This window comes from Mustela putorius, unplaced genomic scaffold (genome assembly GCF_011764305.1).
Source record: "Mustela putorius furo isolate JIRA1106 unplaced genomic scaffold, ASM1176430v1.1 tig00000873_pilon_pilon_pilon, whole genome shotgun sequence".
NCBI classification, from domain to species: domain Eukaryota; kingdom Metazoa; phylum Chordata; class Mammalia; order Carnivora; family Mustelidae; genus Mustela; species Mustela putorius.
The window spans coordinates 4,215,346-4,240,300 of NW_025421504.1; the positions used below are offsets into that span (position 1 = coordinate 4,215,346).

General features: G+C 60.9%; 1 protein-coding gene and 1 long non-coding RNA gene across 2 annotated transcripts in view; both read right to left on the reverse strand.

The window, feature by feature from the left end:
* SEPTIN9 (septin 9) overlaps nt 1-19,024 on the reverse strand; it is a 144,403-nt gene extending 125,379 nt beyond the window's left edge. The window contains exons 1-2 of the mRNA XM_004748818.3: nt 18,897-19,024; nt 3,558-3,614 (exon numbers count right to left, since the gene is read on the reverse strand). Coding sequence (XP_004748875.2) covers nt 3,558-3,614; nt 18,897-18,915 — 76 coding nt within the window. The 5' untranslated portion in view covers nt 18,916-19,024. The remainder of the gene's footprint in view (nt 1-3,557; nt 3,615-18,896) is intronic.
* On the reverse strand, nt 10,624-18,797 carry LOC101681492. The gene is made up of 3 exons (XR_006608334.1): nt 14,541-18,797; nt 13,996-14,183; nt 10,624-12,610 (listed from the first exon to the last, which is right to left on the reverse strand). It is a non-coding gene; the product is annotated as an uncharacterized LOC101681492 (long non-coding RNA).
* Nucleotides 19,025-24,955: the final 5,931 nt, after the last annotated feature.

A 24,955-nucleotide genomic window follows, 5' to 3' on the forward strand; every position in this document is an offset into this window, starting at 1 on the left:
GACCTTCAGAAGTACGAAGGTACAGGGACTGTCCCGGCACCGTGGCCGGGGGGAAGCCGGGACGGCCTCCCCGTCTAGGAGGGAGGACGGGGCAGCGAGAGCCTGGAAGGAGAGACAGGTCAGGCTGGGAAGCGCCTTGAACACCGTCCTGTGCTTTAGTTCATCCCGCGCTTTGGAAAAGGCAACTAGGGGTCCTTTAAGTAAGAGGCCATGACCAGGTCTGTTTCGGGTAATCACACGGATGGAGCCTGTGCGCGCAGGCGGGTCTCGGTAAATGCCACTGACCGCCGACGGGGCCAGGGGAGCGTCCGTGGGGAGAAGGGCGAGGACGCGGGGGGCACTGATGCCTGACCGCACCCAGGTCACTCGAGGGCAGGGGCAGTTGAGAAGGTCTCGGTGACCTGCTGACCTGACGGTGCTGGGGGGGCAGCGGTCAAGGTCGACGGCTGAGATTTCCTGCTTGAGGACCTCCGTGCACGGCCAGGCTGAGACCCGAGAGACACCGAGGAGGAGCGGGTGTCCGTGGGTGGGAAGAGCGGCACCAGCGAGGGGTGCCTGTGGGAGCCTCGGGCAAGGCCCACGGGCAGCCAGACTCTGGCGGTGTCTTCCTTGACCGCCGCCAAGCCACACTCTCCCCGCCCCGGCCCACATGGCTGGGACGCCGGCAGCCGGGCCCTGCGTACAGCCGGGCGTCCTGAGCGCGAGGCGGAGAGCTCCCCGGAGCCGGGAGCAAGGAGACGTGTGCGAGGCTGCACGGAAAGACTGGGGGAGGGCGGGAACCCGCACCAGGGATGCCGTGGGGCCACCACTCGTGAGGCGTAAGGGCAGAGACACGGCCCAGACAGCAGCGTTTCAGGGAGACCCTTCTGCGGGGAGCGTGCCGTCCACCCAGCCGGACCCAGAGGATGTGCACGGGCTTCCTGGGGCTGCTGTCACAGATCGCTATGACAGAGAGGCTTAAAACAACAGAAGTGGATTGTCTCCCCGTTCGGGAGATGGAAGCCCAAAATCAAGGTTAGCAGCGGAGGCCGAGCTTCCTCCAGCGGCTGCGGGAAAAACGCTTCCTGCGTCTTCGAGCGTCCCTGGGCTTGCGGCCACCTCCCTCCATCTCTGCCTGGGTCCTCACGTGGCCTGCTCCCCTGTACCTCTCCCCTTCCCGTAAGGCCCCCCGCCATCGGCCTTAAGAACCACCCTAAGTCCAGCAGGATCTCATCTCCGGGGCCTTCACTGACCGCGCTTCTAAGAGATGCATTTCCCAGTCGGGCCACTTTCTGAGGTTCCGGGTGAACAAGAATTCTGGGGGGACGTTAGTCAACCCCCTACAGCAGGGATGAGGCCACCCATCTCAGAGGCACTGGGAGGAGGAAGAGCGGGATACGGAACACACCGGATGTCCGGGCACAAAGAGAGGCTCTGAGGAGTCCCAGGGGGACAGTCGGGCAAGGCTGGAGGGGCCGGCCGCGGGAGGTGAGGAAGCCGGCCGAGGGGAAACACTGTGCAAGCTGTGGGAACCAGGACAAAGGTTGGCCAGAGACAGTGGCCTAGAGGCAGCGACCCACAGAGGCCGCTCGAGGCTTGTGGGAGAACACACCGGAAGGCCACTTGGGAGGTCAGAGTGTGGGCATCCGCCTGGGGACACACACGGGTGCATGGGGACACGTGAGGATGTTTCCAGCGGCGCCTAGGACAGAGGAAGGCTTCCGCCGACCTCCAACAGCAGGCCCACACCAAGGAGCCATCGCCCACGGGCAGTACACACGAACAGGGCTACACGTGCCGGCGAGGACGATCTCAGAGACATCGTGTCGCCTGAAAAAGCAAAGAGCACCTTCGAGCCGACGCCCCTCGGACGGCCGACAGGCAGCTGCCGGTCCGCAGGGGGAGACACATGTCGTCCAGACACACAGCACACGTGCGCTGGCAGTGACCAGGGAGTCACCCTGGCAGGAAAGGGCATGGGGAGGGTCCCCCGGGTGCTCACACCGCACCTAGAACATCTTATTTCTCAAGAGGGCTGGTGGGCACACGACTGGCTTATTTCCTTCTTTCCAGTGTTTTTACAGGGTCTACCAATCCCATTTTTCCAAGAAGGGCAGAAAGTAAGGTCATAGGAGGGTGGACCGTGGGCACGGCTTGAGCTGGTGGCCTGTGGCTTCTGCCAGCATCAACCTCGTGAAGAGCCTGAGCTCACAGAGGTTGTGCTGGGATACCGCCCCTGGCCCTCTGGAAGGACTAGGGGTCTGGGGTCCCGGACGCAGGAGGCCAGGCCGAGTGTGCGACAAGAGGGGAGGGCGGGTGGCGGCTCCAAACAGGGATCCTGCAAGGGTCAGAGGGACCAGGGCACTGAGAGGCTGGGGGTCCAGCGAAGACCCCCATCGGGACCCCGGTCTTAGCCGCGGGACGGCTGGGATTAGAGAAGGAGCCAGGAAGACAAGGAAAGGGTGTCCCGAGGCAGAGCCCAGGCAGGCCCCCCCAGAGAGGATTTCGTGTGTCAGCAGGCGCTCCCAAGAAAACCCAGATCGCGGGCGCACAGCTCTGGGCTGCAGCAAATTATGCCTTAGGCTTCCAAGCGGACCGTGGCAGCGGCTGCCAAGTGCTGACAGCACAGAACTGGCCAGTCTGAGCCCAGGGAAGCAATGGCCAGAGGAGACTGTGTCCACATGGCCCAGGGCGCCAGTCTCCGGACACCTCAACCCCAGAGCTCAGCAACCTGGCCCTGGCCCCGGCACCAGGCGAGGCCCTTAGACCTGGCCTGGCTGCTGGAAGAGCAAAGAAGCAGACCAGCTGCGGGGCCCCAGAGGAAAGTTCCCCAGAAAGACAGGCCGGGCCGTCCAGTGGTTAGTAGCCCGACGTGGCTACAGGGGGCGGAGCTCTTGCGTAACCGCGGATGTGAATCACTCAGACGCCCGGAGACCTCCAGCCGGGCGTCACCCTTCCCTTCCCACACCCAGCCCCGTCCTGCACCACAAGGGGCCTCAGACACAGCCGGGGGGACATCGCGGCCTGTGCATCCACAGGCCCCTGATACTCCCACCCCCGTTCCCTGCCAGGCTGCCCCTCGGCTGCCCCACAAGCCCGGGGGTGCCCAGCCCGTGGGCAGGTGACACCTCAGACGGACAACCCTCGCGGAGGTTTGTTGCCGGAGCCCCCTCAGTTCTGCAGGGCGTGGGAAGCAGCAGGGGTCCGTGGCTGCTCAGAGTCAAAGCCTCCCACCCCTGGGCTGCCCGTCCGTCCCTCCGCGCCTCCGCGGGGCAGCCCAACAGCATCCACACCCGCCTCGGTCCTCTGTCCTCTGTCCCCCACACACACGTGGCCTGCTCCCTGGGCCAGGGCTGCCTCCCTACAGAGAGGCGCCCCCGCTCCCACGAGGCCCACCTCTGGCAGACTGTGCTCAGCAGGCCTGAAAGCCACCTGAGTCGGAGCCATCAACGACCAGGCCTCCCTGGGCGGCAGGCAAGCCCCCCCCCGCCCTCCGCTCACCTCAGAAGGCCAGGTGGGCTAGAGGGCTGGGCCAGAAGAACCAGGGGGGGGGGGTCACGGCTGAACAAGCTACTCACCTGGGCCGGTGGGGTCGCCGAGCTTCCGGAGACGGTTGCTGGAGGTCCGCGTGACTCCTAGAGACAGGGGCAGAGGGCAAAGGTCACACCGGGCCGCTGGAGGGCGGTTCGCACGGGAGATAACCTCACCCATGCTCTGCAGGGGGCTCCAGGACCAGGAACCAGTGGCCCTGGTCCTCCCCCCGTGACACCCTGACCCAGCTGCCACCCTCAAGGACAGCCACTGCCTTCCGGACGCCGGCGGCTGGCGGGCACCAGGCCGAGCCTTTGGCGCAACGTTTCCCGCCCAGCTCTCACTCCCCGTCTCACCGCTGCCTTTCAGCTGGGCTGAGCCACGTGCCTGGGGCCGCACAGCTACTAGCAATTGAGCCCATCAACCTCCAAAACCCAGGCTTGGCCAAGTGGCTCCTCCACCCCGACTGTCCGCAGGACGGTGAGAGTGCCGGCGCCCAGTCAGGCTCCAGCCACCCCCGGGATAAAGCTGGTCGACCCGCATCGTGAACTGAGATTTCCCTGCACCCGGGGCCCTGACCCAGCCCCTCTGCTCTGGGGCGGGGCAGAGCCGGACTGGATTCAGGAGCGTGAAGGATGAGCGGGTCCCTCCCACCACCGCAGGAGGGGACGAGGACAGAGCCCCAGGGGAACGCGGCCCCGTGCTGCAGGCGCCGGGTCCCGACACGCAACCCCCGGGTCCGGCGCGTGCTCTCCGGAGAGGTTTACAGCAGGCAAGTCTGGACTCGAGGGGATTTGGGGAGCTGCTAAGCCAAGCAAACCCGGGGCTGCCAGGAAGGGGATCCACGGGAGGGACAGGGAGCGCGACTGCTGCTCCAGAAGCGGGCTCCCTGGGCAACCAAGCCATCTCTTGGAGCTGTAGGGACACCCCACTTTGGCCAGCAGAGGCCCTCCCTACACACAGCAAGAGGAGCAGAGAAGGGGCCTGGGGCTAACCCAGAAACCTCCCGGACCCCCACCCAGAACGCCGGCCTCAGAGGTGCCGTCCTCCAGAGAGGCCCTTGGAACATTCATTCATTCCACAAACCCACTCCTCAACGACGGGCCACGGAGAGGGGATGCAGCCGGCATTGTTCCTAGCGGTTCCAGAGCTCCCGGCGGGCCAACCTGCACGGCGGGCTTCGTGCCCAGCTCCCCGGGGACTCACATGCTCTCCACGTCCGGAGGACAGGGATGGACTGAGCACCAAGAACAGAACGTGTGCGGCTCGTCCTGCAGGGTCTAGTGTTGACAGACACCAGCCGCCAAGCCCAGGTCTCTTTCCAGGGCTGGGGAGGACCCCAAGATGCGTCCCAAATGTTGAACCCAGACGCCGTGAAACAAGGCCAAGGAAGGCATGCGGCAGGAGACCCAAGAGCCTGAAGCGACCAGCGAGGCTTTGAGGAGGCAGGGAGGGCCATGCGGACCCTTGCAGAAGGCTCGGGGGACGCTGGGCGGTCATAGCCACGTCCAAGCACCGAGGCTCTGGGATGGTCACGAACTCATATCCGTTCCCCACACACCCCCACCGGGCAAATGCTACCACTGCCACTTCAGAGCAGGGAGGCTCGGACATCCCCCGTCTCCGACAGAGCCCCCCCCACCCCACCCCAACACCCCATGTCATCTGACTGCAGCCAATGGCATTCCTCGGCCTCCAGGATGACACAAGCCCGTCCCCCACTGGTCTGTTTCTCTGGTGAACCCCGACGATCACAGTGACCTCACCCGGCAGACACACAGGCCTCCCTCCACCGTCCCCGCCTACTCGGACGCACGTCTGCTCACGGCCGAGCGGTGACTGTGATCCCTCCTCGGACGTCCAACCAGAGCACAGGGACTCCAGGCCAGCCCTGCCGGACAGGAAGCCTGGGCCACGGCCTCAGGTCTGCTCGGGCAGGTCCCACCTTGGACTTCCAGAACAGACAGCTCTCTTAAGAAAGGGAGAGGTTGGGCCTGAAGTGGCTTTGGTGGGCTTCCCAGGGCAGGGAGGGGCGGGAGGGGACAGGCCCTGCTCCTACGGCTGCTGAGGCCTGAGCACGGGCATCCCCGGCCTCCGCAGGCCTCCCTTCCACGATGGCTGTCACCTCTCCCCTGAGCGGAAGCAACACAGCAGGAGAATCACCATCTCATCATCACGCCCTCACACACACACACACACACACACACACACACACACACGAGCCACTCAGAGGTCCCACTGCCGGGCTAAGAGCGGCACCAGTGAGCCACGCCATGCCCGTGAATCCAGCGAGTCCCCAATATGGAAACCGTACGGGGCGAGGAACGGACAAGGAACGGGCCCAGCATTCCTGTGGACTGACTCACTTCCGGCTGCGACTCCCCCTGGGCCGGCGGGACGCCCACCCGTGCCCCTGCCTCTGTCTCTGGCAAAGGGGTAAAAAAGGTCCCATTCTGGTTCCACAGCCCCCCCCCGCCCCCCAAGCTCCCTTCTGGGCTCTCTGCTCCCCAAACCTGGGCTGAGGCTGGAGCCATGGCCAGGAGGAAAACAGCATCTGTCTCAGATTTCTTGGGTGGAGTTTTGTTTTATTTGTGCTGTTTATTTTTCCAATTTCCCAAAACACATGGCTGGTGCCAGGCAGCCCCTGGCGCGGAGAAGACACCGGGCACGTTGGTTCCCAAGCCGGGTTGGTGGCGGCCTGAGGTTCCCACCCTCGCACAACATCCCCGCCCAGCGCAGCCAGCCCACTCCGCCCGGCCTCCGCCGGGGAGGGACACACGGCCAAGAGCTACCGAAGCCCAGCTCCGTGGACCTCATCGCTCAGGCCCGCGTCGGAGTCCAGTGAAGAGGGAGCTGGAGAAGCCTCCAAGCCGTCTAAGCGCTCAGTTGCTCCAGTGGAGAATTGAGTTATTTTCATGTGATTTTAAAATAAAACATATTCTGAAGGAAAGGAGGCGATTTGCAATTTGGCTGTCTGGAGGGAGTTCCCAGAGGCCCGGGAGGCAGGGAAGCCAGCAGTCCGAGGAGGAGCAGGGTTCAAATCTGGGGTTCGCCAGGGACTAGCTGCCACCCTGCACCCCAGGAAATACGGTCCCCGTGCCAGCGCCGGCTGCCTGACCCGCCGCCCGCAGACAGAACGGAGCGCACGCGCACGGGTGACCGAGGTTAAATAGGGCCACACGCCGTGGGCACTCGGCACAGCACCTCGCGTGAAGTAAGCACTCAATAAATTATATGATTATCACTAGTAGCATATTAATCATAATCATAATTTTAAAATGGTTTTCACGGTTATCATTCCCCAGCCACACACGCCAGCCTGAACCCCGGGATCTACAAATTGGAATCGACAAAGCCTGGCTGCCCCGAGCCGATGCGTTTAAACAAACTGAGTTTGTGTAAGACCCGGAGGGAACAGTCATGCTTGAGGAACCCAGGATCTGGGCGCTCTCCGAGACCCGGGCACCCCAGAAACTCCAAGGCTGGGCACAAAGGCCATTTCACAGACAGTCACGAACTGCGCACCCATGACACACACCGGTGAATTGTAACGTGTTAAGCCCCGAGCCCTGGAATCTGAAACACCCTTCAGGTGAGTTGGGTCAGCGGGAGCAGGGGGCAGAAAGCAGGACTCACGCCTGGCCGGTGTCTTTCTTTTTTAAGATTTTTTTTTCTTTTTTTTAAGATTTTGTTTATTTATTTGACAGACAGAGATCACAAGTAGGCAGAGAGGCAGACAGAGAGAGAGAGAGGGGGAAGCAGGCTCCCCGCTGAGCAGAGAGCCCGATGCGGAGCTCGATCCCGGGACCCTGGGATCAGGACCTGAGCCGAAGGCAGAGGCTTAACCCACTGAGCCACCCAGGCGCCCCCCCCCGCCCCCCGCCGGCCGGCATCTTAAAGGGGATGACAGCGCGGCATTCAGGAGCGGGAGAGAAGATGCCAGACCAGGAGCGGTGGCTCCTCGGTCCTCGGTCCTCGAGAAAAAGGCCGTGATCCCGGGCAGGGCTGGGCGAAGGGGGATGGCCTGGGAGGCGTTTTCCCATAGAAACAGCCTGTGGGGAGGGCCGGCAGAGCCACCGTGGCAGCAGCCCAGGGGCAGAGCCCACCTCCAGGGCAGACACCCTCACGCAGGGGGAAACCGCCCAACTCCCCTTCGCCACGTGGCCCCAGGGCATCCCTACACCGCCCCCGCCCCCGCATAGCAGCCCCGCCCCCCCGTCTGGTGGGCATCCCCCTGGGCCTGCAACCTGGGGAGCGTGCACAGGGGAGACAGGGAGGGGGTGCAGTGGGCACGAAAGCCCTGCATGTCCTCCTTCCAGCCAAGTTTTTATGATGGGTCGGACCCAGTAAATTCTAAGTTCGAGATGCTTAAACAGGCCCTGAGACATCTAAGCACACTCCCGAGGTCATGGGTCATTATTAGCTGTGAGTTTAATAACCACGCACAGCCTCGGGGCCACAGTGTCTCTGCCCAGGATCCGGCGGCTGTCCCCAGCCCCTCTGGGGTCATGCACAGCCGAGACGTCCTGACCCCGGTGGACGATGACACACACACACGCACACCCCGTTCTGCTCTGTGCCAACAACAAATGAAGTCTGGCCAGTACCTTCCTCCAGTCAAGAAGACACCGTGTTGCAGGCAGAGGCCGCTATGAAAATTCACACCAACGTCCATTTTCAGTAAAGAACAGAAGAATCCATTTTCAACTTTTGTCTTCGAACCTCTGAGTCCGAGTCTCTCAGGAAAGGACAGGGAGGTCCCAGCGACCTTGGCCCGGAGCCGCGTGTGCCTCCACCTCTGAGCCCAGGATGGGGGCCCCCGGGACGTACAGTCTTCACCCCCCTTTCTCCACGGCTCACGTGCCCACAGGAGCTGGGAGGGGCTCCCCCAAAGTCAAGGGTCGCAGTGGGAGAGTCAAACTCGAGGCTCATCGTGCAAAGAGCCTAAGATGAGGCCATGAGCTCCTCCGTCTTCTCCCAGCCGCCGCCCTCGGCCTTTGCTGCCCGCAGAGGCGAGCGCCGGACGGACGCACTGGGGAGGTGGGGACGCCCTCCTGATCACGTCCCAAGCGCTGACCGCGTCCCTGGGCAAGCGCTGTCTCTCTGATCCTGAGTGTCCGCGTCTACGCGGAGCAGACTCCTGAGTGTGTGTCACCGAGTTTCCACTGCCCCGGGCACTGGTCAAGGACTACGGAATACAACAGTGACCCGAGGGGACCTAGGCTCTCCCGGCGGTGCTCACGGCCTCCTCAGGAGCCACCCCGGGTGTCCAGCTCACGCGTCGGGAAGGTGCCGGCAGTTTAGGCACATGGCGGGGGGTGGGGGGCTCTGCTCTGCCCAATCCAGACAGCAGCCAGGGACCTCCCCCACGACATGGTGCTGACCAAGGTCCCACAGAGCCCTTTCCACAGAGCTTCACCAGCTGGGCATCCGGACTCTGGGCCCCACCCCTATAAACTACACGGCCATATAAAATACACTCAGCTGAAAAAAAAAAAAGAAAAGAAAATACACTCGGCTAAACCTGAATTTCAGGTAAACAACAGATGATCTTTAAGCAGGAGGCTATCCCTCCATTCCTCACCCCTCCGAGGCTCTCCTTGGCGTGGCAGAAGAGCTATGGTCCACGGGACGACCTGGTCCCCAGGTCTGCCACCCAGTGCGGGGGGGGGGGGCTTGGAAGGAGCCTGGAAGGTGGGAGCAAGGGAGAAATGGGGTAGATCCTGCCCGCCTCTCTGCCTTGGAAGGTTTCTCTGGCCCCTGATCTTGTCTCTGCTGAGTGCGGCAGCTTGGGCCGGGCAGGCCCACCTTTGCCCCACTACTATCAGGTGACAAAGGACTAGGGACACCACCTCCTCCCTCTGACCCTCTGACCTGGGGGGGGGGGGTGGCTTCCTGCGGCTAATCTGTAGCTTGTCTCCAGGAAGCCAAGGAACCTTAAGCTCCAGGCCCTTGGCTGACAGGAGAAGGGCCCTAACAACACAGCCACGGGGTGAAACGCTTTTGTAAAATTTGCAAAATAGAAAATATCTTAAATCCGATCTGGCAAAATCACTGTCTGGGTCCACTCTGCGTTCCTGCCCATCACACTTCTCCTGCGTAAGTACCAGTGGAGGGTGGGGCTCCCACCCAGGACAGGTTGGATGGAAAAATATGTCGAGTTTGGACCCGGCTGGGGTATACTGACGTGGTTCACCGCCATGTCTGTGTTTGCTCAGGGGACTGCTGACCACCCCAGGGTGGCCGTCCAGCTACACGCCCTCCGATCTGTGTGCTCTGCGGAATCAGAAGGGGTAAGATGTGAGCACGACCTGAGCGCCTGGTGGAAAGATGCGGGCAGTGGGGGGAAGCGAGATGTGGCATGTGTGAGGCCAGGAACGAGGCCGCGGAAAAGTCCACGGAAAATCATTGTTTTAAGCGGAGAATTCGATTCTCTTCCACGGTGAGTCAAAGCGAAAAGCATCTCTGGTTAGTAATAAACATACAGTTACAAATGCTCCACAGTTTCCTATTTCATTCCTAAAAGGATGTCTCTAAGGAGACATTATCTTCAAGATAGACTTGATCAGAATCCTTGTGTTTGTAGGACAAGAATGGGGGCGGGGCCACAAACTGTGTGAGGTCACACTTCTTTTAAAAAGGGGAGCAATATTCTTTCTTTCTTTCTTTCTTTTAGGATTATATTTATTTATTTGCCAGGGAGAGAGAGAGCACAGCAGGCAAAGGGAGCAGAAGAAGAGGGAGAAGCAGGCTCTCCACCGAGCAGGGAGCCTGACGTGGGACTCGATCCCAGGGCCCAGGGATTGTGACCTGAGCCGAAGGCAGAGGCTTCACCAACTGAGCCACCCAGGCACCCCACAAGTATTCTTTTAAAGACTTTTTTGGGGGACGCCTGGGTGGCTCAGTTGGTTGAGCAGCTGCCTTCGGCTCAGGTCATGATCTCAGCGTCCTGGGATCGAGTCCCACATCGGGCTCCTTGCTCGGCAGGGAGCCTGCTTCTCCCTCTGCCTCTGCCTGCCACTCTGTCTGCCTGTGCTCGCTCTCTCCCCCCCTCTCTCTCTGATAAATAAATAAAATCTTTAAAAAAAAAAAAAAAGACTTCTTTTTTTTTTTTTTTTCAATCTGAGAGTGTGTGCGCTTGAGCCAGGTTGGGAGGGCGGAGCACAGAGGGAGAGGGAGAAGCAGACTCGGATCTGAGCAGGGAGCCCCACTCGGGCTCCATCCCACGACCCTGAGATCACGACCTGAGCTGAAACCAAGAGTCAGATGCTCAACCGACTGAGCCACCCAGACGCCCCTGAAGTCCCACTTTTTCATGCATCCCAACTACCAAAAGGAAAAGAACAAACTTTGATTAACCAAAAAATGAATGACCTTTCCACTCCCCCATGAGAAAGTGATGTTACCCAGTCATCGTGTAAAGAAGCGATCAGAGTTCGTAGCCAAAACTACAATAGGAAAAAAACCAGGGCTTTGGGGAAAGCATTGGTAGGTGATTGGTAAAAGCATTCCTATTTTTTAAAATTTTCTGGTACTTATTGGATTTGCCAGCTGTTTAAAATTTACGATTCGGGGGCACCTGGTAGGCTCAGTCGGGGGAGTGTGTGACTCTTGACCTCGAGGTTGTGAGTTCGGCACCACGGTGGGGGCAAAGCTGACTTTAAAAAGAAAATCCTTAAAAAAAAAAAAATAAAATCTACAATCAGGTGTTCTTTCTTTCCTCAGTCTCAATGAGGAATCACGTGCATGCTTTTCAAGGGCTGTAGAGACACCACGCAAGCCGGATCTGCCCCCAGCTGCTGCTCTCCGTCCTCCGTGTTAGCAAAGACCCGACACTGAAGTCCTGTTCCAAGTCCTCGAGCGGTTTCTGAGTCCCGGTCAGACCCCAAAACACACGCCGGGAACGAGCCGTGCCCGTGACAAAGATGAGATTAAGCACAGGCCAGGGGACCTGCAGTCTCGAGAACGGAGAAGAAGCCATCACAAACTGCTGACCGCCGCAGGAAGGAGAAGGAGGAAGGGCCCCCAGAATGCGCAGAAGGCTTTGCCGGTCTCTGGGTCCCGCCGCTGACCGTGCCCCAAGTCACCGAAGAGCCAGACGTGCTTCACTCTGGCTTCGGATGGTGGCGGGAGTGGAACAGCAGGACACGCCTTGGGGAGGGGTAGGGCCGGGGTACAGAGGCCCTGGCGGCGCGGGCTGTGCAGGCAGCACTGCTGACTGACCCCTGGAGCCTGGAGTTCCAGAAGGAGTCGCCGCACAAGTCACCAGGTAGCAGAGGGAATGGTCACCAGGAGAGGCGGTCAGTCACCTGGGGCGACTGGCCCCAAGATTGGGGCATTCAGGCTGGCTCAAGGAAGTCGGGGGCCACCTCCAAGGTACAGATACGTCCACCTGCAGGGGACCACAGAAGGGACGAAGGGAAGGAGAGCCCCAGGGTGGGAACCCTGACCTCGCGCACCAGCCTGAGGCAGGAAGCAAGCCCTGTAGGCAAGACGGTTGATCTTTCATTGATTTTTAATTAAAAAAAAAAAAAAAGTTTATCCTCATAGAGCAGGTAGGGGGAGCCCCAGAGTCTCCTCCTCCCCTTAGGGGGACACCGATGGGGGCCCCCACCCTCAAGACTGTCTAAACAGATTCACTTCCCAAAGGCCCCACTTCCACATCCCAACCCCCTTGGTGGGGGCCTGGCTCCACCGCAGGGATCTGGGGCCGATCTCCGGAACGAGTCAGTCCTCCAAGCGGACTGATGCGAGCAAACGGCATTTTCTGTTCATCCAGCCTCCCTACAGAACGCCGCGGGAAGAACACTTGTCTGGCCCTGGAGGCCATCCCAGGAATGAGGGGAACAAGGAGTCATCGTGTGCAATGTTTCATTCAGCTAATTACCTGGCGACGTCCTGGTCTCCCAGCAGCCCGCGTCCCCCAGCCGGGAGCGCGGCTGCTGTCACACCTGCAGGTCAGCTCAGAACCCTCGGTTCGAGGGACGGGGACCCTCCCTCCCCATCCCAGCTGGCAACAGAGGGTCCGTGTCTTACGAGGGTGGTTAAGTCCGTTAAGGAACTCCGAAGAGCCAGGAACGGAGCCGTCCACGCATGAGATCTGATTCCAGGTGGAAAGAGCAGAACCAGAACCGGGGGTGCGGGGTGGGGGGGGTAGCGCATACCTCTGGGGAAATACGTGCCACCCCTCCGAGGATCAGACGCTGTGCCCGTGGCCGAGGGCGCACAGAAAGCAAGGTCACGACTGATGGGACTGAAGAATTCACTTTCCTGTTCACACGGGCAGCAAGCAATGAACAAAACGACCCAGGGGGGCGGGGGGGGGGGCGGACAAAAGAGAAAAAAGAGAGGCACAGTGTATAGAAAGCTCTTCTTTACGAAAGCAGACCCCCCAAACGGATGCGAAGGTCTGGCAGCTGGAGCGGCGCCCGCTGGGGGGCTGCCCCACCTCGGCCCCTTGTGCCAGAGGTGACGGGACACTGCAGCCGCCAGCAGTCGGCCACCGCCCCCTCCCCAGCCCCACACGGCCGCTGCCGTGTGCCCCGGGAGGTCACGCCACTCCCTGTGTCCCCCGCGGCGTCTACACTGGCTCTCCTGTATGCAGCCATCCGACCCCGGCTCCCCGACACCCACCCATTTGAACCTGCGGCCACAGAGCCAAAGTCACGGTTCTCTTAGTGCGTTTTGTGAACCCCAAATCCCACCCCCCCCCCGGTGGATTAGCCCAGTCCTTGACAGGCTGGAAGACAACAGGGGTTGGAGTTAACCCACTTCCAAGTGGCTTGGGTTACAGGAACATTCTTCTCCCACTGGGCTTGGGTCCTGGGGGGTGGGGGGGGAGCGCGGTCCCTGGGAAGTCTGTGAAAGCCCCAGGACGCGGGTCAGATGGAGGTGCGGGCCCAGCCCGAGGCAACCTGCCAGCCTGCCCCTGCCTGGCCCCTCCTGGTAACCACACTGCCCAGGAGCAATCTCCAGTCCCGGCAGACAGTCACTGCCGCCTGCCTTTCAGCCGCTGCCCCAACATGCCTGGCCGGGCCGGGCCGAGGGGCCCTGGCTCAGCTCTCAGGGACTCGCACGGCTGCAGGACCATCCCCTGGTTCCCAGGTGCAGCCCGGAGGGCCCACGAAGGCCGGGGCACCACCCAGGTGTCACTGCACGTCCCTCAAGAGCAAGGCCTCTCCGGGAGGCAGAAGGAGGACCGTGGACGACCCCCGGCCCCGTCATCCTGTCTCGGCCCCACTGTGAAACCCCAGGCCAGCAGAAGACCGACTCTCCAAGGGGCATGAGCCAGCAGGACAGAGGTCTCCCCAGCCCTCCCCTCCCCACCCAGCACTTGGTGGGGTCCGCACACGCCACGTGGGGCCTGGAGCCAGCAGCCCTTGGAGGATGACCGGTGATGTGCGTTCCTGCCAGAGAAGGCAGGTAGCCTGGGCCCGAGGGCCACCCTGGGACCCAGATCGTCTTCCTCTCCCTGCTGCTGCTCACCTTCCTGTCCCGGGGGGCCTGCAGGCCGCAGGCAGTCACACTTCAGAGAACCAGGTCAGATTAGGCCGGGAACAAAGCTCAGTTGTTGCGAAGCTTCCAAAAGGCCACTGACAGCAAGATGCCCGGGGGCCACCGCCCCCTCCGCCGCCAGCAGCTCAATGCCCCCCTTCACGCAAGCTGCAATGGACCTGGGCCCCGGCGGGGACAGGGAGATAAGGCGGAGAGAAACTGGGCTGGGACCAGAGGGCCACACTCAACCTAGAGACCCAAGGCCAGGCCACCCCTCCAGAGCGGCAGCGAGAGCCGCCAGAGGGCCGGAAGGACGCTCAGGGCCTGGCACTCAGTGGCACTCTGGGAATGAGTGACTGAACCCACAGGGAGAGTCCGAACAGGCCCGGAAGCTTGGGGAGACAGGCACCCCACAGCTCAGCCCCCGGTCCCTCCGGGAGGCTGGGTCCCTCGTGTGCTCTGCGCTGGTCCCCAGGGGGCTGCACCACCACTCACACCCACGGATCCCCGCCCAAACCCAGACCCCCAGACCACACCTCAAGCTGGGCATTCCACGATAATAGTTCCAACAGAGAGAGCCAGGAACCCAGCAATCACCTCCAGCCCTCCCTCCCCCAAGGCCACTGGCCGGTCCGCCCAGGAACTGGCGCTCCTCGCCCCAGGCTGGGCCCTGGCCGGGCGCGGAGGCTTCCTTATCGAGCACATCTTAGACAAACAGCACAGCCCACGCAACACTGCGCACGGACAAACAGCAGTGCAGAAACAAGGTCCCACCCCCAGGTCCCATCCACGAGGGGGGCCTGTGTCCGAGGGCTACCCCGGGGGGGTTGGGTGGGGGGTGGGGGACAGACTTCCTCCCGCTAGCGGGGTCCCTGGGTCCTCAGGTGAGATGCCCCCTGCTGATGCCCTCCTGGGAGGTGGAGCACGTGCACCTGGTGCGCGGGCTCTAGGCCTCTGCTCCCGAGGGGCAACCTCCTGTCCCCTCTGCACCTGTCCTGGCTCCAACCGGCTACTTGGAAGGGGGTGGATCTCCAGGAAGCAGGGGGGCGGCCCCCAACTCAGGTGCATGCCCCTGGACTCTCAGAACCCTCTGCGCTGGCGGGGGCGATGCTGCCGGGCAGGTGACCGCGAGCCGGGGTGAGCCACAAGGGCGGGTAGGCGGACCCCCCGCGCCTGAGCGTGTGTCCCCGCCTCGGCACCAGGCCAGCAAGAGCGATGGCCCCGGGTCTCAGGCTCGGCCAGCTTGCTCACGACTCGGGAGGCTTCCGGGGTCCACGAGTCCCACGGTCCTGGGCACAAGCCCACAGCGCCACAGACTAACTGCTGCACAAAGCTGCTCTTTCTCGCTGAGACCCCGAATGAGCCAGAGACAAGGGGCAGCGAGGATGGGGGGGGGCAGAGAAGAGGAAGAACCTGCCTCAGCACCCCTGCCCACGCTCACCCGGCAACCCGGGGTTAGCTCACTGGGGAAGTGTTCTCGGAGGTTCCTCTCCCTTCCTGTAAGTCAGGTCCTAGGGCACTGGGTGTGAGCGAGGCCACACTTTTCCAGGGGCAGCCGCAGACGCAGTCTCTGTCAGGCCCTTCCCCTGGGGTCCAGCCTCCTCCCCAGGCCTCTGGAGCTACCCAGGTCTCTGGAACCTCTGGTCGGCCAGGCACCCCTCTGGGAATATCCCGAAAGCCGACCTCTGACTAATTCCCAAGTGCACCCATAGACCAACCCCCACGCCCTGCTCTGCATTTCTGTGGTTCGAGGGTCTCAGGGAAGCGCCTGTGCCCATGAGAACTCCCGGGGGAGCCAGCGACACTGAAAGGCCAGGGCCCCGTGACCCGGCGTGCAGAGAGAAGCTCAGAACACCAGGAAGCAGAGGGGGTCGGACCGCGGCTGGCTCTGACGCCGAGGGGCCGAGGGAGAAGCCCGGGCCTGGGTCTCTGAAGCCGCACGGGACGCAGGGAAGATGGGGAGCTGCTGGGCTTCAGACGGCCTTCTCGGCCTTCCTGGAGTGGGGACGAATGAATGATGAAGACAGTCACAGCCGCCGAGGTACCTGGCAGACATTTCTAGGCCTATCACCCGCAGGGGCTCATGCAATCGTCACAAGTCAGCATCAGCCCCAAGCGAGATCAAGCACCTGCCCCACGGCGGGGAGGTGCAGCCTGCCTTCCAAGGACCCCACAGTCGGCCCCAGGCCACACTGCCTGCCCCCGACACCCGCCCTGCCCCCCACAGAACAGCAGGGGAAGTGGGTCCAGGGAAAGCTTGCCGACCGCAGCCCCCCACCCGGAAAGCCCTTTGCTATTCTCCCCCTACTCTCCACCTCTCGCTTCTCAAGGCCCAGGTCTCAATCTGGCCTCCCGGCACGCCCACGGTCCCTCCTTCCAGGGCATTCGGTGGCATCTGGAGCCCGTGGCTCAGATCGGGGTGGGGTGGGGTGTGTCCCCCCGCTGGCGTCTCCCCTGTGAGCAGGCAGCGAGGACCCCCGTCTTTTCAGCATCTTTGTACCCTCGCAGTACGTGCCCCACACACGGCACGAGTTCAGTGAACGCGTCCAGAACCAAGACACTTGGGATCCACCCAAAGCAGAGCTTAAAAATTCTTCCCGTTTCAGGGACTCATGAGTGCTCAAACCCAGCTCTACAAAGGACCCCCTTACAATCATTCCATTTCTTTCCGAGCCCATAAATAGGTCCAGAAGCAATAATCCCATTCAGTCCAGGCAGAAAAGAAAAGCCTTCTTGGCTGTCCTTGGATGTTCAACCCTTGGCGGCGGGGTTGGGGGGATTTTTAACACCCTCTGGGCTCTCCTTAATTTCAGAGCACAGATGCTACATAGGGGTCAGTCTGACTTCTGCAGAGCACCCCTCCGGAAAAGGGCGCGCCAAGAGAACGCATGCTCAAAATGAGGCCAAGAGGCCAGCCCGCCCCTGGGCCAGGCCCCTCCAGTCCACCCCACACAAGCGCAACCGAGGGACCCAGCCCGCCTTGGACTACTGCCAGCAGGGAAACAAACTGGAAGGGGTCCAAGCCCTCGCTGCTCCCATCCTCCAGGGTCCCGCCCCGTTAGGTAAACACAGGAGCCGAACAGGCCGCCTTTACAAGAGCTGGTTCCTACTCACCCCATTAAACCCTACTTCATCTTTCTTTTTTAAACTTACCTGGGGGGAGGGGGAGAAGGCGGAAGGAGAGGAGCTCAAGCCTGCTTTGGGGGCCCCCTGGCATCCACAGAGGATGGTCTCAAAGTCTCCCCAGGAAGAGGCCAAGGACCTATGACCTGGCAGGACCCACCTCGCCCCCGCTGTCCAGACCCACCAGCAGGAGGTCAAGCGCAATGAGCCCAGGGCGAGAGCCAGCAGAGGTCCCTGGGCTGCCGCTGGGCCAGCGATCCCAGGGAGAGGGCCGCACACAGCAGCAGTGCCCACAACCATCTCAAGTATTTGGAGCATGCTAGGGAGGAAGGGAGGCCAAGTGCCAAACCCCAGCATATGCCACCTGGAAGCCCCCCCACCCCCCCGCTCCATCAACGCGCCCACGCTCCTCAGATAGAGCTGCGCTGGGGGTGTCGGGAGGGCCGTGCTGTTTGCAGCTACGGGGTAAAAGTTGAAATTCTAAGCCACTGATCCAGAAGGGTATTTTCAGGGAAGTTCTGAGTAACCCTCTTTGAAACAAGTTATTCTTTATTACTCATTTCAGTTCCTGAATGTGGAAAGCAGGCAACTGAGAAATGGCCCAAAGGCAGGGGGGTGGCCCGAATGGCCGCCTCAGCGCCAGCTAAGTCCCATGATGCTGTCCTCTTATCAAGAAAAATCAGTTCCTGAGTCCTTGGCAGAAAACTTCATGTCCAAATAGATTACGGGGAGGGACACAGTTTGCAAGGTGAGCAAAAGAGAAGATTCCACTTATTATCTGAGAACTGAGGAGGACACGGATCCTGCCAGGATCCCTTGGTGGGGGGTGGAAGGGGGGGAACCACAAAGGGGAAAAAAAAAGGAGAGAGATCTGGGTTACCCTTGTCTGTCCTCCCGTGCTTGTGACCTCCGTTTACCCATCTGTGAAATGGAACTTCAGCCTGACCTGTGCGAGGGCACACCAGCCGGTGAAGTTAGGGTACCAGCACCTGTTGGGGGGATTGCCCCCAGACCCACCGGATGAACCCCGGGTACTAAGCCCGAGCCTTGCTGGACGGTCCCCTTTGGCAAACTTCCCGTACTCCCGCGGGTACAGGGGTAACAAACAGTTCCTCTGAAGAAAGGATGCTGCCGCCTGGACCACCACCAGCCCTGGAGGCTGAGCCCCAGGAAATCCTCCACGCCACCACTCCCTGCAAACACACGCATCCGCACACCGCACGCCGAGGCCCGCACACCGGGACCCGCACCCCGGGATCCGCACGCCTGGACCCGCACACTGGGAGGGGCGGCGCCTGGAGGGGCCCACGCAAGGGCCAGGAGGGCGAGCAGGAAGTCCGGCCGGCCTGGGGCAGCGGCCCCCAGGCGGCCCCTCCAGACACCTGAGCGAGCAGTGGCCGACGGCGGCGAGGGACCCCGAGCCAGGCCGGGAGCGGGGCCAGCGTGCGGGGTCAGAGGCCTCGAGCGCCGGGACTCTCCCCCGCCCCCCGCACGGGTGGTCCCGGACAGGCGCGCGGGTCCCGCGGCCTCGCAGCAAGGGGCAGCACCGAGTCCGCCGAGGGGCTCAGCGCGCGGAGGTCCCTGGATCGGGTCCCGTGTGGGGGCTGCGGACACCTGCCCCGTGCGGACGCCCCCACCCCACGCCGCGGAAAGCCTGAGCGGGAGCGCAGCGGCCCGCGACGTCCCCCCCGCCCGCCGCCCGCTCGGCTCAGGTGGGGAGCGATGGTCCCGGGACACCGACGCCCCCCCGCTCCGGCCGCGGCGCCCACCTGAGTACGACTTCTTCATGGTGTCGCCGCTCCCAGGAAAGTGTGGCTGCGAGGCCGCGGGGCGCGGGCTCCCGGGTCGCTAATCCCGGGCCCGGAGCGCGCGGGAGGCAGGGGCGGGAGGAGGGGAGGCCCCGCCCCCGGCCCCGGCCCCGCCCCCGGCCGTGGAGGTGCAAGCCCGGCCCCGCCCCGCGCTGCACCTGGCGCTGCCCCGCGGCCCCCGCCCTGCGCCGGCTCCCCGCAGCACGTCGGAGGGTGGAGGCACCCTCGGGCCCCGCCGCCCGCACCGCCCACCCCCACCCCCGGTGCGAAGGGCTGGTCCCAGGCAGCTCCTTCCCTGCCCCGAGTCCGGGCGCTGGGGCCCCAGGTGGCCGCGGGGGCGGGGCGGTGCCCGGTGGGCCAGCCCCGGGGGGCACAGCCGGCCTCCCGCTTCGTCGCCCGGAGCAGGGCAGAGTGGGCCGGGTACCTGTCTGTCCATCTAGTGGTCAAAAGGACAGCCTGGACTCCTCTGATGAGCCCGGGGGGGGGGGCTCGGTTTCTGCGTCTGTAAAATGGGCGCGTGTGTCAGCTCATGTCTGTTGCCTCTGGGACACATTTATCCGCTCTGTGCCGGGTACCGTGTGGCGCTCTGAAGAGCAGACGCCGGGACACGCAGCTCTCCGACCCGTGCAATACAGGCCGCGGCGACCGCGCGCGCTCCCTGGCAAAAGTTGTACGGAAGAATTCTCTGCTTTTGTATCCTTAAGGAAATTTTCCGTAATCATTTTTTTTTTAAACGTACAGAGGAGAAAGTGTTGCATTTTGTCTAGAGGGTGATGCCAAAGCAAGGTTTTAAAGAATGAGTAGGAATCTGCCAGGGAGCCAAGGCTCGCGGAGGCGCGCTGTTCCAGGCAGAGGGAAGGGCGGGGCGCAGCCGGAGGCGCGATGCATCAGGATCACAAACTCACTCAGCTAGGCGCGCGGGGCCCGCCCTTCCAGGTTTGCCAGCCCCGGCCCCAAGGTGAAGACCGGAGCGGGGGAGGAGATCCGGGCAAACTCTCCGTGAGGTCTCAACGCTGCCTGCTCCTGGCCGCCTTCCCCAGCAGCCCACAGGAGCAAGTATGCTTAGCGTCACCAGCGCTCTCTTCCCTCCTCTCCTTGATGTTCCGTGGGGGTCCAAGAAGCATTTTTATTTCCTGCCAGAGAGTGGGAAACTCGTATAAATGAGAACTCAGGTCCGTGCGGCTGAGAGGGTGAGTCCTACCCACCTGCTCCCCTTCTTCAGAAATCTGTCCCGTCCAGCCAGGTGACCTTCCCCAACCCCTCATTAGAGCCGACTGGACCAGAGTGGACCCCGGACTCTTGCCCCGGCCAAGCTCCCACTCCTTGTCTACAGAGGGGAGGCTGAGGCAGGGCTGGGGCGTGAAGGACGGAGCAGCCCCAGGCCAGGGCGGATGGAGGGACGAGCAGCGGCTGCCGCACACCCCACACACCGCCCCCAGTCGTCACTTGCGCTAGCACAACACCCCTAATTGCCACGTGTGCAAATTCCACTCTGGTCCAGCTTCGTTCGGATCCAGCCCCTATGCACGATACGACCCGGACACTGAGGCCTCTGGTTCCCAGAGCCCAAGGACCTCTCAGGAGTCCGTCCAGTTGTTGGCTTGGTTCATTTTACTTAGCGATGCCCAGACGCACCTCCATCCTCAGGACAGATGGATCCTGGAGTCAGGCGGGACCTTCGAGGGTCTGTCGCGCTAGCCTCTTTCTCGACACTCACCTTCCTGCCTGTGGGTCATCGTTCACATGGACCTGGGCACCCAGGAACTGGGAACACCTGTGTTGTCGTGCTGCTGGACATCTCACATTCCCCAGACTCTGAAGGAAGTGAGGTGTTCTCGATACGCGCTGATATTCGAGATGCATGAAGGTTAATTGTTAAGCACAGAAATTTTATTTTCATTCTTTTGATGTACAGCTCTCTGATAAAACGTATAACAAAATTACCTGCCTTACTAGAGTATTCCGAACTTTCTCGTGGCTCAAGACTATCTTCAATGACACCTTTAACGGTTACTAACTCATATACTGCTCTGTGGCTTCTTCAAGAAACGTCCCCAGACCCCCGTGCCCGCCACCTTTTAAAAATTCTTTTCCAGGGCACCTGGGTGGCTCAGTGGGTTGAGCCACTGCCTTCGGCTCAGGTCATGGTCTCAGGATCCTGGGATTGAGTCCCGCATCGGGCTCTCTGCTCAGCAGGGGGCCTGCTTCCTCCTCTCTCTCTCTGCCTGTCTCTCTGCCTACTTGTGACCTCTCTCTGTCAAATAAATAAATAAAATCTTTAAAAAAATAATAATAAAAGTAAAAATTCTTTTCCAACGCTCAGCTCCCGTGTCACCCAGGGTGTGGCTTATGACAAGCCATAGGACTCTGAGTCCCAGTTTCTCCTCCTATAAATGTAATGACAGTATCTTACGTAGCTTGCGAGGCAGATGTATTGATTAGAAAAGCAACCTAAAGGGCTACCTTGGGGGCTAAGTTGATTAAGAGGCTGACTCTTCATTTCGGCTTAGGTCATGATCTCAGGGGCCTGAGATTGAGCCCTGTGTCAGGCTCCACGCTGGGCTGGGAGCCCACTTCAGAGTCTCCCTTTCAGGGCACCTGGATGGCTCAGTGGGTTAAGCCTCTGCCTTCGGCTCAGGTCATGATCCCAGGGTCCTGGGATCGAGGCCCACATCGGGCTCCCTGCTCAGTGGAGAGCCTGCTTTCCCTTCTCTCTCTGCCTGCCTCTCTGCGTACTTGTGATCTCTGTCAAATAAATAAATAAAATCTTTTAAAAAAGAGAGAGAGAGAGTCTCCCTTTCCCTCTGCCCCTCCCACATAAAAAAATAAAAGAATATTTTATTTATATTAAGTGCCTCACTTGCTACTGTCACTAAACCTAAAATGTGTGGCACTGGCTGGGAGTGGGCAGTGGGCAGAAGCCGGAGAGACCCTGGGGGGAGTAAAGAAAGTGCTACTGGGGGCGCCTGGGGGGCTCAGTTGGTGAAGCATCTGTTTTTGGCTCCGGTCATGATCACAAGGTCCTGGGATTGAGCCCTGCATGGGGCTCCCTGCTCAGGTGGGAATCTGCTTCCCCCTCTGCCTCTCCCCTCCCACTAGCACATGCTCTTGCTCTCGCTCTCTCTCTCTCTCAATAAATAAAATCTTAAAAAAAAAAAAGGGGGGGGAGTGCTATTGCCCCCTGGGGGACAGGAAGTCTTCACGAAGTGGCGGCAGAAAGCTTAGCGAAGTCGGCGCCTGCAGTGGTGGACAAAACAGACGGAAAGTGCGCTCGTGAACTTGACGGTCTAGGTAAGGGGCTTTCCGGGTGGAGGCAGACGTCTCTGCCTATAATAAAAAGAAAAAGGGGGACAAACTAGGAGCAAACGACTTGTTTCCAGTGGAACTGGGAGGGAACGGGAAAAGCCAGAACCGTGTCCGCCGCCAGAGAAAGGTCTGCAGAGTAGGAAAGGACCTGAGAACAAACCAGTCCGGATGGGACGGTCAGATCCTCCGGGAAGACCTCGGGAAAAATGTAAAGGTGCTTCCTAAACTGCTTCCCGCTACAGAGGCACTCGGAGGGTCTTGCCTTGGCAGACCCTCTCGTAAAGAGATGGTCTTCCACGGGCTTCTCCCACCGCATCCCCACAGGAGGACAGGGACAGGCGTATCTAAGTGGCGCTAAGGGAAGGCAGCCGACTGAAAAGTCTCCGTGCTGTCTGACTCCATTCTAGGACATTCTGGAAGAGGCAGAACGACAGAGGCAGTAATGAGGGGCTGCCATGGGGTAGACGGGAGGGGATGGGGGTGCAGGTGGAGCCCAGGGGATTTTTAGGGCCGTGAGACTTGTGCATGCGGTGCTGCCGTGGGCTGTCCTGTTCATCCCGTGTTTGTCCAGACCCGCAGAGAGCGCGACAAGAGGCCTAATGGGAACTGCGGCCTTTGGTTACTAATCGTGTGTCAGTATTGGCTCAACAGTTGTAACCCAGGTGACGAGGGGATGCTGGGGGTGCGGTGGGGGCAGGGCGGGGCCCTTGGGAACGCTCCCCTTTCCTCTAATCTAACAACTCTTTACACACAAAGTCTGTTCTTTTTTTTTTTTTTTAAGTTTTGTGGCTGGGGTTTTTAATGCAAGGAGCCAATTTTTTTTTTTTAAAGATTTTATTTATTTATTTGCCAGAGAGAAATCACAAGTAGATGGAGAGGCAGGCAGAGAGAGAGAGAGAGAGAGGGAAGCAGGCTCCCCGCTGAGCAGAGAGCCCGATGGGGGGACTCGATCCCAGGACCCTGAGATCATGACCTGAGCTGAAGGCAGCGGCTTAACCCACTGAGCTACCCAGGCGCCCAAGGAGCCAATTTTAAATGAACACACAGGCAGCCCCCAAGCTTTTAAAGGAATTAGGCTTGGACTGACCAGGGATAAAGACTAGACAAAATGAAAAGAGGCCTTTGCATTCTCAGCCTTTTAGAAGAAGAAGTGGGGGGCGGGGGAGCAGCTATTCAGTTGCAAACTCTGCTTTCTTAGAAAGGAGGAAGCATGACTCTGAGAACTGCCCCAGGTCGGGAGAGCCCCGGAGCAGCCCTCCCCTCTCCCAGGCCCATCCGTACCAGGTGGCCGGAGCAACGGGACTGAAGCCTGCACCTGGAATCTGGCCCACAGCACGTGGAGCAGATGTCCGGGAGACGTCTTGGCACGTGGGAGCACGCGAGCTGCTGCGGCCCAAGGTCGGGCTGTGTCCGAGAGTATTTCCCCCAAACCGGCCACAGTCCGGTCCCCATCCCCGCTGCACACTGGGACCTTGGCGTTCCTCCCTGCGTTCCTTCCGTCTGAACGTGGGAGGGCTTGTTGTACAATTGTAACCCTTGAACTTGAGCCACTCCAGACTTCCGTGAGATGCAGAAACCAAGGCACACGGGAGAGTACTGGTCACCTGCTCGTGCAAACAAATCGTAACAAACTTAGTGGCTTAAAATGACACATGTTTAACATCCTACGGATGGATTCTGTGCGTCAGGACTGGGTGCGTGGCTCAGCTGGGCTCTGGGCTCCAGAGGGTCTCACAGGTGGCTGTCAAGGGGCTGATTGTGTGGGGGGGTCTCCTCTAAAGCTCCCACTAGGGAAGGATCCCCCTCCAAGTTCATGGGATGGTTGCCAGAACTGAGCTCCTTGGAGGCTCTTGGAAGGTCTCAGTTTGGCACCAGCTGGTGCTACCTTGACACGTGGGACTCCCCGACACAGCAACTTGTCCATCAGCAGAAGACAGTCTGTGGGGAAGACGGAAACGGTGACCCCGTGCTCTGGTCACGGAGGTGGCCGTCCTGAATACCAGGAGGGAGGCAGACGTCTTGGGGACCATCACAGGAGCAGCCTGCCCCCAAGAAGGCCACAAGGAGAGATCTGGCCGGCAGACCTGGTCTCTGGGTCTTGCCAGCCCGGGTCCCAGCGAGGTGAGCGTCCCCTCGCAGCCCGTCCCACGCCATCGGCGGGCCTGAGACCTCCAGCTCCAGCCACCGCCCAATGCCAGCCGCCTCCGCTTCCAAACCCACAGCCCCTACTCACCTTTTCTTCTCTGCCTTCTGTCAATGTCTTGCCAGTCCTTTTCCTGGACATCCCACCCAGGTTTCCAGGCCCGAGGGGCCAGCCTCGGGTCCGATAAGCCGTCCAGGGGCATCACTCTTGTCCTCTGTCCTGAGTGGATCCCGGTCACACCAGGTGTGTGGCCATCTTGGCTTCCTCAGCGCAGCTCAGCGTATCTGCTGCTGACTGTTCTCCTACTTGCGCCATCCCTGAGCTTGAACTTGTCAGATGACTGAGGCTCTGCCGCACGGGCAGAATTTACGGTCAAGGTGTGGCTATTCTGACACTAGCATATGCAATGTGGGAGTGTACCCTGCTCGCACCTGTCCGGAAAGCACTGTGGCAAATACGTGTCAGGAGCTTTGTCCTCTTAAGTACATTGTTTTTTCGTTGGCTGATGCAATGTATAGTTCTTGATTACTCACTATGGCCCCTTCCCTCTAATGCTTCGAGCTGGGTCAGG